This window comes from Canis lupus, chromosome 32 (genome assembly GCF_003254725.2).
Source record: "Canis lupus dingo isolate Sandy chromosome 32, ASM325472v2, whole genome shotgun sequence".
Classification (NCBI taxonomy): domain Eukaryota; kingdom Metazoa; phylum Chordata; class Mammalia; order Carnivora; family Canidae; genus Canis; species Canis lupus.
In genome coordinates, this window is record NC_064274.1 from 24555852 (window position 1) to 24569561 (window position 13710).

Sequence of the window (13710 nt, forward strand, 5' to 3'; positions counted from 1 at the left end):
ACAGTATGAGTGCTAGAAGGACTGCAATATAAAATAAATAAAAAATATGCTTGCTGGACAGGACTCTAAATGGTACTTCCCAGGCACTGGATACACTCAACCAATAATTAAATGAAGTCAGAGGACTTCTCAAGGACCGCACCATTAGGGACTATTGCTACATCATTTGGGGTAGGAGGAGTATCCTCACATGTGTTGTTTCAACATTACGATTAACTCCTACAAAGTGTTCAATTAATAGCGGACATCTGTGATCAATTAAAAGGATAAAAGGTATCCATGATCTATTCAACAAAATTGGTAACTGAAAATCTTATGTAAGTAATCATAATTTAGAACCTAATACTTGTTTTATCCTTTTGCATTAACTCCCACGAAGTTTGCTTTTTAATAGTGTAATAGGTGTGGGGGCCATGATGAAATTTTATGACTCAACCAAAGCCTTACTACTCAGCTTCAAGCTGCTTCTCTGCAATACAGGCCCCCCCACTCCATACGTATAAAACCTACCATTCAAGCCAATTGTATATGTATAGTCTGCAGTGAGGCTACTATCAATGAAACTTTATACCTCCCATTGCCAACTAACGAATCACATCTGCCCATCTGCCAAGAGAATGGACTTTGTTTTGCCCTGATATGGCCTATTACACCGTTCCTAAACAATTCTTGGGATTCCCTGCTGTAGGCAAACAGGGATTGGGCGTCATCACTCTTGCCTCCCCCACAGCAGCCCATTACCAAGGAGAAATGCCTCATCTACCCTCTCCCCCCCCCCCCCCCATGATTATGTGGTTCTCATATCAAACAGGGAAACAGCGGCTTTGGCTCTCTCCCTCGTGACTCTGCCGGCAGTAGGAAAAGTCTTACATCCTAAGATCCAACAAACTGCTTACTCAGCAGAACCCTGAATGACGGGTCTCAAACGTTAGACGCCCTAAATCAAGAACTAAGTGAGGTCAGGGCAAGACTCTTGAGAATCAGACCACTACTGATTACTTACTACTTCAACATCACTTAGGTTGAAAGGGTTTCTCCACATGTGCTGTTTTAATATAACTGACAATTCTCATAAGCTCTCACAATTAATACATGACATTCAAGCTCAACTGGACAAAATCAGTCTCTCCAGGATTATTCGATTGGTTTGGAAACTGGGGCAATATTTGATTGGTTTGGAAACCAGGGTCAATATTTCAGTGATTTTTTTTTTTTTTCTTCATAGAAATAATTGTTAGGTTTTCTTTTTCTCTGTTTGCTGGTGCTTATATCCCTTCATGCCTTCCAACATCTCTTGGGAGCCATACCATGGACCTCCTGACCCAACCCCTGAGAATACTCTGCTGTCCCACCCCACACCGCCCCTTTTCAGCCTGAAGCAGCCAGACTGGTCATCGTCCAGTTCCCTAATGGTAGTTAGGATTACTCTTCCAGGGGGAGGAAGACGACGGAACGAGTTAGGGGCAGACAGGGAAAGATAAGGGAAAGGTCCACAGTCAGGCTTCCAGCAATCTGTGGGCTCCCATAGACCCTGAAAGGCCCCAGGAGTCAGGCTCCTAATATCCCAAGGAAACAGAGATGAGACAGTAAAAAACAAATAAACCGGGCTCCTTAGCTCCAAAATATTAGGGAGTATTCCCCTTTAATGGCTACTGAGTACTCTCAAGAAATCCCAGATGTAGAGAAATCTTATGGAGGGCGTATTAACCAGAGAGAGGGGAACACCTTGTTTGTGCTCAGGATATTTACAGAGAAACATTTTGTTTGTTACAGGTCCCCCATGTTTGTTCTAAATATAGATACATTTACAAATCCGCTCTGGTGCTGACAAGAAATTTACCAAGTTTCTGGGACATCTTATAAAAGACCATCAAAGCCCTCAGTGGCAACCCTGCCGGGGACCCCTCTTCGCTGTTCTCTCTGCTTAGTACATTTCTACCTAGCGCTTCGCTCACTCTCGTCCTCTGTGAGATTCATTCTTGGGACTCCCGTGAGACGAGAACCAAGCTCTCCTGCAGCAGCAGTGTCTGTTGAGGGGTGTACAGCTATACTGTAAAGAAAAAAAAAGTCCGTATTGATAGAGATCAGCCAACGTTGCGAATGTCGGATTCAGCGACTTACGTCTTGAGCGCCTAGGAATACAGCGCAACAAGACAGACTAGTCCTTGCTCTCAGGGCATATACAGCGAGGAGGCAGAGGCAGTTAGGTGCAGTTAGGCAAAACGACCGCCCCTGAGGAGTGAGGAGGGCCGGTAACAACCGTCCGACCGGGCTTCCCTTAGCCGGGTGGGGAGGCGCCGACAGGCCAAGTCAGCGCAGCGCCGGCGTGGAGGGCCTACACGGGAGCCAGCCCGAGTTGTACGGTTAGGCGATTACAGCTGGAACGTGTCTCCTCCTCCTCCTCCTCCTCCTCCTCCTCCGGTCCTTCCCCGTCGCTTACGCAGAGGGGACACCGTGGCACAAAGCCAGTCAGCGGCCGGGATGGAGCAGCGCGGACTCCCCGGGAAGCCGCAGCGGGGCCCTGCTCTCGGCCGGGCCTACCTACCTGTCGTTGAGCGGACGGACCCGCACGCACACCGCGACAGCCCCTTCCTCCGCCATCCCGCCAAGGCTGACTCCAAACGAACTGGCGCAGAAGCTCAACCTCCGCCGCTTTCCAGAGCGCACGGGCCGCCCCGCCTTTAATTTTAAAATTTCCGAAACGCCGCGTCTGATTGCGTCGCGGCCTCATGACGTCATGGGTTGTTCCACTGCGCGCGGTGCGGGGGGGGCGCGAGGCCGGCGGCGCGTCTATGGGTCGGGGCGGGGGGGTCGGGTAGGAAGTCGCGGAGAGGGATGCGGGAGGCCCGCGGAGCGCGCTCCTCCGGCGGCGGCGGGGGCGGCTGTTTCCCGCTGAAAGCCCCAGAAATGCAGGCCGCCGTTTACGGACTCCTCCTCCTCCACCTCACCCTAACAGTATTTGCAATCTGTACGACAAATAAGGCAGAGAATTTTTTCACCAATAGGTGTTAAGTCCTTTAAAGAATCCACTTTTTTTTTTTTTTTTTATTAAAAACCCCTCGAACGACAAGAACTGAAGTCCCTGCACTGCCCTGAAACCTAGGAATCTTGTGCTCCTTAGAAACTGAGTTTTGGGTTTTCCTTTTTCTTTGAACTCCTGTTGCCATTGGCTGTGAGTTCCTACGAGGTTGTTTTAGAAAAAAAGGAATTATGGAGGAGTGGAAAAACTATGAGTGAGGTGAGCTTTTACTAGGAAAAAGTGGGAAAATAATTCTAATGCTTTCCCAGAAATGGTGCTGTTTGTATTTTTTAAAAATATGTATCATAGTAAAGTGTTAACATTTTCCTTAGGAAGCATTTCATTCCCTTTCTTGATTTAAGGCGTTTCGGGAATTATTCCCTTTCCCTCACCGAAAATAGGACCTGCAGTTAATAATCGCTTATTATTTGGAGGAGTAGAAAATTCTGGTGATTTAATAAAACTTTTGGAAGGTAATTTGGCAATATCAATAAAAAACTTCAAAAATAAAAAACTGAAGGCACATGTGCCTTGTCTGCAGAAATTCTGCTTTTAAGAATTTATTTATACCCGTATTTAAAGGACTGTGCAAGGATATAATGTGGATAGGTTGCCTCATTGTTTATAATAGCAAATGGCTAAAAACATTAAATGCCTGTAAATAATAAATATGAGACTAGTTAAATGGATGGCGTTTTATCGATACAATGAAATGCTATGTAGCCAGTACAAAGAATGATTACAGTTCTTAATGTGAACTTTAGAAAGCCTTTCAGGGTGTTTCCTTTGAAAGAAACCCAAGGTGTGGAATTGTGTGCAGGATGGGATCCTAGTTGATATTTCAAAAGATATTTATGTCTGGATATGCATACGTAGTTTCGGAAAAGATACACAGAATATACCTGATTTCTTTGGAGAGGGAAGGCTGAGTGAGATACCGGATCTATCTTCCTTTGTATAATTCATTATTAATCATTACTATCATTATTAATATTTCAGCCATGCAAATATTAAGTAGTTTCTTTCAACTTGAATAAACTAGCTAATAGGAAAAAAAAAACCCAGCAAGTCACAATGAGTTTAATCATTCAAGATTTGTTTAACCAGCTGCGAGCTAGTATAGACTACTCTCTCTTGTGGCTATACTGTGATGGTACTTGGCTGTACCTAATAAGACAGAGTTAAGCAAAGTATATTTTAACTGATTTTTAAAAAAAATAGTAGTGAAATACAGCACATATTTAGCTGAAGGGAAAGAGCCTGTAAAGAGGAAGAAGGAACATGCAATTAATGAGAGAAAAATCTCTGACAGCATAAAGGGAGTTGGTTCAAAAGCACAGAGGATTTGCCTTTCATAGTTGTGATTGTTGCCATGCTAGTCTCTGTTGTCATCATTGTAGCAGCTAACATTTATTGAGATTTACTATGTGCCAGGTGCTCTGTTATATGCTCCACGTGCATTTTTTTCATTTAATTTTCCATATATATTCATTGGGAAATACTCATTGAGCACCTACTGTGCCAGATGTAGCTATTCTTCTCTTAGGGGAGATGGATAATGCCCTATATATACCGTGGTAATGAGTATCGAGAAGAAAAGTAAACAGCAGATCAGAGGAAAGAGAATGAGAAGGTGGGCTGGAGGTGCTAGTTTCTCATGCAACACATACGTGGGAAGAAACAGACAATAACACATAAGTAAACTAACTTTTGATAAGAAGAGGCACCATATTGGATGGGATGCTCAAGAAAGGCCAACAGTGGGGACTTCGGAGGTGAGACCTATATGATAAGAATTAGCCATGCTTGGGAGGGTAGGGCACCTTTTTTACATGTCCCAGACAGAGAGACAAGTAGGTCAGGGAACCCAAGGCTTGTGCAGTTTGTCTTGTACATGTCTGAGGCAGGGAAAGAGGGCCCCTGTGGCTGAAACATTTTGGGCAATGGTGGGAGATAGGTGAGGGCCAGCCAGGTCCTGTGGGGCCTTGTGGGCTATGATAAAATGTTTGGCTGTTATTCCAATGGTGAAGGGAAGTCCATGGAAGGTTTTAAGCCAGGGGGTAAAAAGAGATTCACTAATTTCTTTTCAACAGATAATTTATTTTCTATAGATATAGAATAGAAACAAAAAAAACAAGATTTTCTTTTCTATTTAACTATGAAAATAGAAGCAACCAGAAGAAACTTTACACTGACTCCTGCCAACCTGGTTACACACCTACTTGTATGTGCCCATTTCCAGATTGTAACTAGGTCGACAACTGTCTCTCCTCCACTCTGAAACCTTCTTCACATTTATATTAGATCCTGGCCCTCCTGCTTTTCTGTCTGATGTCGTCATTTCCTCTTCTCTAATAAACTAGTTGTTAGCAAATATATGTCATAATTTCTTTCATCTTGGACATTTAAGATATATTGCAAACTTAAAATGTCTAATACCAAATTTGTGATCTTCCTCTCAAAACTTAGTGGATCTGCAGTTTTCCACATCTCAGTTGATGGCAAGTCCACCCTTCCAGTTACCTAGACCACAAAGGTCTAATTTATTTTCTCTTAGTCTATATTTGGTGTGCCTGAAAATTTTGTTGGGGCTACCTTGAGCATTTTCTAGAATATGACCATTTATCACAACTTCTGCTACCTATCTGGTCCAAAATACCCGTATCTCTCACCGAGCTCATCTCCATGCTTCTACCTTTGCCCACCAGTACTGCTAGTATCTTCACAACACAATTTCAGTGATCGTTTAAAAGTATGTTAGGTCATGTTAATTCTCTCTTAAGACTCCCAGTGCCACCCCCAACCTTGTTTTTTCTCAAAATAAGATTCACAGTCTCAGCTGTTGCTCTGACATGATATCATCCCTTGTAATCTCTGTGGCCTTACCCTCTCTTTTTTGCTGTTTCTACTACAGCCACAATGGTCTCTTGACAGTTTCTTGAATACTAGACAGACGCTTTCTGAAGGCCTTTGCACTGGCTGTTCTCTGCCTGGTAGGGTCTTACCCTAGATATCCATGTTTTCCCTCTTCCATTTAAATCCACTATCTGCTCAGATGTCACCTTCTCAGAACTCTCTTCCTAGAAAATAGCAACTGTCTTTTTTATGACTTCTCTTTCTTTACTCTTCTTTTAAAGATTACTTATAACTTCCAGAAATGATATGTATATATCAATTTATGTGTATTGTTTGTTTCCTATTAGAGTGTCAGCTCTATGAGGTTAGCGACTTCTTTTTGCTTATACCTTACGCCGTGCACCTAGTAAGAGATTTGGAGTCTAGTAAACATTCAATTACAAAATTGCTTATTCAATTATTTAATAAGTGCTTTTTAACATAATTTCTAGAAGGTTACACAGAGGACCACTAATCTTCTTTGGTGGGGAGGAGTGTGTTAGAAAATAGGTCTACCTTTCATTGTATACTCTTTCATAATCATTAATATCTTAATTAGTAAATGTTAATTATTTCCCTCAACTTTAAGAAATTAGTTGATAGGTAAAAACTGTATGTAAAATAGGATTGGTTCATTCAGGATTGGTTTTGGTTAACTAGTATAGACAACTTTAAATTATGAAGATACTAGGCTGTATCTAATATAAAATACAGTGAAGGAAGCTATATTTTAATGAGTGGTCAGGTAAGGCAAAGAGATTTGTTAAAAGATAAACTGAAGCATATTAAGTTTTAATAATTTGAGACAAAATTGATTCAAATTGGGCAAAAAATTGGGGACGCCTGGGTGGCTCAGGGGTTGAGTGCTTTCGGCTCAGGGCATGATCCCAGGACCTGGGATCGAGTCCCACATGGGCTCCCTGCATGGAGCCTGCTTCTCCCTCTGCCTATGTGTGTCTCTGCCTCTCTCTCTGTGTCTCTCTCATGAATAAATAAATAAATCTTAAAAACAACAACAACAAATTGGGCAAAAAATTGAATTCAAATTGAATTCAAATTGATTCAAATTGATTCTATCTCTCCAATCTAATAGATAGAAAGGAGCCCTGAGGACCTGTACAAAATGAGACTTTTATAGGAGGAAGGGAATGGGAAGAAGGAAGTCATACTAGGCAAAACAAAACAAAACAAAACAAAACAGGTTAGTTATTGAAAAGTTACTTTCCTTTAGGAGATAGGAGTGGTTAACCAGTCAGATTACCTAACTAGTGCTGATTAGGTGATTCCTGATTGATTGGTTTAAGATTCTATTTCTGGAAGAACTGAAAGAGTAATTAAATTCAGTTTGGTGATGTGAGGCTTGGCATAAATAACTTAATTTGGGGCCTGTTTTTTGGTTTGTTTATTTGTTTAACAGATTGAACAACTTGTCTGAAGTTATGGAACTTCAGGAGAGAGTGGTTTAAGATTTGGATGCATAACCTTTCTCTAAAAGGTACTTAAAACATTTATTGATTAATTTTTTTTCTTACCTGGAAGATTAGTACATGCACATGATGAAAAATTATAAGTAGTAAATGAAGAATCACAGTGAAAAATAAATCTTTTTGGCCCGTCTGGTCCCCAGGGTACCATTGTCATCCCAAAGGTAATTTTGCCATTTCCTAGAGTGTTATCCTCAAATTAATCTATGGATGTACACATAAATATCTTTTCCTATATTACATATCTTTTAACAAAAATACCTGTTGTACATGCTGTAGTGCACTTTGCTTAAAATGTGATCTTTACCTAAATATTTTCATTCAGTTTAAGACGGTAAAATGAATTTTTGAGGCATGTTAGTTGTGTATTTTTCCATGTTGTTTAAATTACTGTTTCTCCCCCCAAACTGTGTTTATTTCTGCTGAAGCTGCAGAGGGCACTGTACACCTTCCAAAAGCATGGCATAGCCTGAAAGAGTGTTTTGCAGTTCTTGAATATGGAGCAAATTTTAGGATTCAGAGAAGCTCCTGATAATTAAAAATATGCATCAATTCAACTTGTTCTCCTGTACTCACTTATTTTATGCATTTGGGATAAAATTAATTACAATATATAGTTATACCATTACCTTCAACAGGAATGCTTTTTCTTTAATAGACACGATGTTTAATTCCCAAAGCACAAGTCTTATCTTTAATTTTGGTATAATTATTTGCAGTGATCACAAGCATAGTACCCATTTCCTTTTAATCATGGTTACATTGGATTTGGATGGCATCTTGGAAATGGCAATGACCTGGGTCAGTCCAGCTTCACTGTTTATAATCTCTGCAACAGTACCAGAAAATCATTCATCTATGTGATTTACCATTTTCTCCTCCACAGAATGAAGAAATTGGTTGAGAGAATTTCTAGCATTCCTGTCAGCACAAGTAAGTCCATGACATCTTCATAAAAAGAGGAACTTGTTAAAATTGAGTTTGGATGTGTGTCAGAACAGGAATGAGGGAGCAGGATAAGTTTGCAGAGGATATCCCCGGTGGTCACGGTGCTGCAGAGATGTATATAATAGTTCACCAAAATCCTTCATCTTCTTTCTGGCCAGAAAGCAAGCTTTGCACTTAAAGCTGTTACTTCTAGGCCCAGAGAACAAGAACTTCATGGGTGCATGGTGTCCATTTGGTCAGTGAGCCTCCTCTTTCCCTCACTAATGATTCCAAACTTCTCTCACCCTCCGCATGCCTGGGTCCCATCTTCATCCTTCCTGAGAGACCAGGTCGCCAGGCAGGATGTCTCACCTCCCAGCTCTCCTACCCTGCTGACTGTGCTCCAGCTGACCTATATCCTGCCAATTCTATTTTCACACACTTCCAGAGAATGAGGTGTTTGTCATGTCTGAGGCAGATTCTTTTGTGTATGCCCTGATTCCATCCTCTGCAGTCTCCTTCAGGACCTTGCATCAGGAATTATTCTCTATTTTAGAAAAAAGGCTATAAAATAACAAAAGGAAGAATCATCTGTCAGTCTACTACTCTAAAAAAATTGTCTAAAGTTGTCAAGTGAATGTTCCTTATCTCCCATCTTCCTTAAGGTGATGAACATCGTTTCTTTCTGACCTTTTCTTGAATATGTGCAAAAACCTATTTGGAGAAGTAGCCGTATTTGTATTTTCATAATGGAATCATTCTGTACTTACTGATATGCAATTTGCTTTTTATGCTAACAAATCAATGTGTAGATCTGTCTTTTTTTTTTTGAATGGCTGTCTAATAGTCAATTGTATCGTTATATTGTAGTATATTCAGCCATTCCTTTATATGGACTTTTAGATTGTTGCCACCGTTTTAATATAGCTTATAACACAAAAATCCATCTGTGTACACTTTTACATACTCTTGCCCTTATTTTCATAGAATAGATTGCTGGAAGTTAAAATATTGACCCAAATAATACGCTTATTTTGAATAATAACAAATATTACCAAATTACTTTCTAAATAGCTTGTACCAATTATACTACAAGCAAGAGTATGTGAGTGTCTGCTTCCCCATTCATCACTATTCCTTGATAGTATATCAGGTATTTCTATTTTAAAATTTTTATAGGAGAAAAAGATATTTTATTATTACTAATTTATTATTATTAACTTAACCTGCAATTCCTTGACTGCAAATAGAATTGAGCATCCTTTCATTATTATGTATTATTTATTGTTCTTATTTTTTGTTCATTTGGATTAAAAAGTCCTTTGCTATTTTTTTGGTGGATTTTTTATCTGTTCAAATACTTTGCTCCCTTGCTGCATGTGCTCTGCAGTTGTACCCTGGCTGCTTTATCCTTCAGAACAGTTGTCTGCAACCACTGTCTTTGTGTGTTGTAGGCAGCATTGGTCCCTGGCCTGAATGTGGTGTGTTTGAACTAGGTGTGCTTTGATCTGCTTGGGAAATGAGATCCGTGGCTGCTGCCTCCATGTGAACTGAGGCCTTGCCAAACTCCCTGGTGGGGAGATGCAATGTTGGCGGGGTTTTGGGCCAGTCTTCCGGGGGAGGGCCTGCTGCTCTGGGACTGAGGCAAGCTTGGCTAGAAAGGGCTGTTCCACTGGAGCATGGGGGTTTAGATGTGAGGTACGCAAGTTGGGTAGGGAGTATTGGTACTGTGCTGGTTCCCACAGGTAGCCCTGTGCTTATGATGAGGGGCAGAAGAAGGAAATGTTGCCAGCCAGTTCCTTGTCCCTGGAGGGGTCTCTCCATGAATGCTGTCTCTCAGAGATGCACTCTAAGTGAATAACCTCCCCGCTCTGTGCCACGTGCTCTTCAGATCACTGTTTCCAAGTTATGTGTGTGTCAGTTGGTTCAACAACAACCCCGTTATCTAAGAGAAAAATTGGAAGTTGTTTTTAAGTCCTATTCTTTCTCACAGCCAACACAACCAACCAGTCAGCAAGTCCTACAGGTTTTTGTACCCTTGTTTTCTTGCGCATCACTAATACCACTGATACATTCAGCTTCATCTTCCTTTTATGACTATTTTTTTCCATAAGTAGTTCAAATGTCATTTTTCAAGAAGCCTTTGTTGGTCCTCTGTGTTCCTCTAGCATGATATGTAGTACTTATATCTTATAGCTTCCATATGGCTTCCCAACTAGGCTATAAGCTCTTTGAGAGTAGGGCTGTGTCTCCATTTCTTAAATCACAATTGGTGATAGTTATCATGCCCTTGACGGAGATGAAATACAAATTCTTTAATAACTATGAAAAATTACTGTTGTCTAAGAAGTTAAGTTATTTTTGTACTGAGAGAAGTAGCTGAAAATACCCATGAAGTAACTATCTTCTTAAAAATGTTAATTGATATGCTATAACTAGAATGAACCCTAATAACATAATTTTTTCAGGCCTAGAGCTATCTCTGCAATGTAATCTCTGGAATATGTGTATACTCATAGTATTGAGAACCACATCATTTCATTCCAGGATACATAAAGGGCATTGCATATGTAATTAGCAGAACAAATTACCATGTAGGTTACATACTTTTACATTTGCATGGTGAGTAAGAATGATTATTTTGGGGACGCCTGGGTGGCTCAGTTGGTTAAGTGTGTCTGCCTTCAGGGGGTCATGATCTCAGAGTCCTGGGATTAAGCCCTGTTTTGGGCTCCTTGCTCGGTGGGGAGTCTGCTTTTCCCTCTCTCTCTCTGCCCACTCTCCCCCCCACCCGCCCTCTGCCTCCAGGCTTTTACTCTCTATCTCAAATAAATAAAATCTTTTAAAAATATATTTTTATTATGATTTCCACGTATTTAATTTTTTGCTTACTTTGACTTTTACAATCTTTAATGTATATACCTTAGTACAAGAGGAAACACTGAAATTTTAAAATAAAATATTTATTTAATTTGGTGAAGTATAAGATCTCACCAGTAAAACACCCTGGCTTAAACTTATTGCTACCTATGTTTCTATTAAGTTTGTAAGCATGACCTCTTTACTTTTTGAGAGTTACTTCCAAATCCTTTTCAATATATGCATGGGAACAGCATGAATTTTCTTAGTACACAGAATAATCATTGGAATGGGTTTATTTGAAAACCTAATAGTGGCACTTGCCACAGTAAAACATTGAGCTTTTTGCTGGAATGTACTCTTAATTGTTTTTCTTTTTTTTCTTAATAGGTTTGTAATTTGATCTCTTTGTGAAATAACCTGTCATCTTATGAGAAACTGTTGGAGCGTTAACTGAAAGTAGAAAGAAGCAAGTCCTAGGGAACTCCTAAAAATAACTGATCCCTTTATTTTACTGCCAACTTTTGCTACTTCAGACTGAAACAACCCAATAGTAACAACCTAATCCTGTAGAACTGTATGCATCTATTAACTGGAAACATGCCCAGTGTCCACATTACATAGTCTCAAGAGATTTGAAAATGGCTGTCTCTGAGGAGTGGGAGTAGGTAGTGGATGAGGGGTAGAGGGTATAAGGTGGGGAACTTCTGTTTTTAAGTTTTTTTTTTAATTTATTTTTTATTGGTGTTCAATTTACTAACATACAGAATAACCCCCAGTGCCCGTCACCCATTCACTCCCACCCCCCGCCCTCCTCCCCTTCTACCACCCCTAGTTCGTTTCCCAGAGTTAACAGTCTTTACGTTCTGTCTCCCTTTCTGATATTTCCCACACATTTCTTCTCCCTTCCCTTATATTCCCAAGGTTTTTAGCACTACTTGATTTGTAAAATATGTACACATGCTATTTTAATAAAAATAAAACAACTTATAAAAAGAAAACTTACAAAAAAAGTTATTAACCCTAAATTTGGCCTTTACTTCTTGTGTTATTTCTTATGGGCTATTCCTTTCCATTGAAAGGAAGCTGGATTGATCCTCCTTGAGTAGTACTTCTTCCAAAGACTCTCCAGGAGTGATTGAACTGCAGAGAAGAATGAAACACACAGGATCAGTGACTGAGGCAGGAGTCCGTTATGGCCAGATAACACAGGGAAACCATTATTATATCAAATGAACCACAGGTAAGAGATTCCTTAAGCACTCCCAAAGAGAAAGGGTTATTTTCTAATGCAGTCCTTTCTGCCTTGCTTCCAAAAACTAGTATGGTGGACTGATGTTTCTTGTGTAAAAGAGAATGAAACCAGAAAGTTAGTAGTTCTGGGATCCTTGGGTATATGGATACGGATCCTTCACTAAATCTGGTCTTGACTGTGAGAAGCATGAAAGCAGAATTCACTTGCATCTCCAAATGTGAATCTCCTTTGCTTGCTAATTGAAGAAGTAATAAAGTAAAATGAAAATATTTCCAGCTTGTCCAAATTGTAATTCTTACCAGTCTTTGTCCCTTTGATCAGATTATGTAATTTGACCTAGCATGATTGATACTGGGGAGAAAATTAGCTAGAATGACTTCATGGTTTATGGGGAAAGATGGAGACCAGGTTGAAATTTCCCCTCCTTTGCCCCCACTAGCTGGGTTTGACTTGCTATGAACCCATTGCTTTTGGAGATGTTGAGCTCTGGGTTCTCATCAGTGAAATACATTTGGGTGCCAAACAACCCAATGGAGTTCTCTAGGTAGACTAAAAAGGAAAGAGATTATATAGGGAGGAGGCTGTTAAAATAGAAGGCAACTCGTGTAGCTAATGATCCCCATTAGAGAAGGTGTCTCTGGATGGATCATATCAGCTTTTCCAGATGGATAACTATAGTTGGCATTCTTCCTTTCTGTCCTGGAATTAGATTGTCTGAAACTGTTATTTTATTTTCATTTCAATTCAGATCACTTCAATTCACTAATAACATTGAGAAAGGTCATGAACTAATGATTACTTTACCTAATTGTACTTGTTATTCAGTCTAATTTCTTTAATTGTTCCCTAAGTAAAAATACTTGTTAATTATGTAGGTAAAATCAAGGTACAATCTGTCAACCACATACTCTTCATTGATCAACAATTAGTAATTGAATATCTTTTTTGTGCCAGGAACTAGGAATTTGGGTTGCATCTTTGAACAAAACAGATAAAAATATTTTGCTCTAATTTTCGTTTTTTTTGTTTTACTTTACTTTAATAATGTTTCGTTTTTTGTTTTACTTTAATAATGGCTTAGACCAAAAGATTTGAAATTCCAACTACATTTTCATTCCCTATAGACCTGTTTTTCCTCTCCACAAATACACACACACGCTAATTCACTCACCTATGTAAAATTTGTATTATTTAATGGTAAATGTTGAAATACAAATGTACTTTTAATTAGATTTCCTTTCACTTCTACTTTTTTCTTGCTACAGACCATC

The 13710-nt window shown here is 39.8% G+C and overlaps 1 protein-coding gene and 1 long non-coding RNA gene across 7 annotated transcripts in view; one reads left to right on the plus strand and one right to left on the minus strand.

The window, feature by feature from the left end:
• CENPE (centromere protein E) overlaps window positions 1-2723 on the minus strand; it is an 82904-nt gene extending 80181 nt beyond the window's left edge. For 4 of the 6 annotated variants that reach the window (XM_025422889.3, XM_025422898.3, XM_025422891.3 and 1 more), the window contains exon 1: window positions 2546-2713. In XM_025422889.3, the coding sequence (XP_025278674.1) occupies window positions 2546-2601 (56 nt within the window). In that variant the 5' untranslated portion in view covers window positions 2602-2713. Of the gene's footprint in view, window positions 1-2545 lie in introns of all 6 variants that reach the window. The other 2 variants (XM_035709649.2, XM_049104947.1) reach the window with 2 other exon arrangements.
• Window positions 2724-2832: 109 nt separating this feature from the next.
• On the plus strand, window positions 2833-12653 carry LOC112644489 (uncharacterized). Its single transcript, XR_003126416.3, has 4 exons — window positions 2833-3238; window positions 7332-7409; window positions 8285-8331; window positions 11575-12653. It is a non-coding gene; the product is annotated as an uncharacterized LOC112644489 (long non-coding RNA).
• The last annotated feature ends 1057 nt before the right edge of the window (window positions 12654-13710 follow it).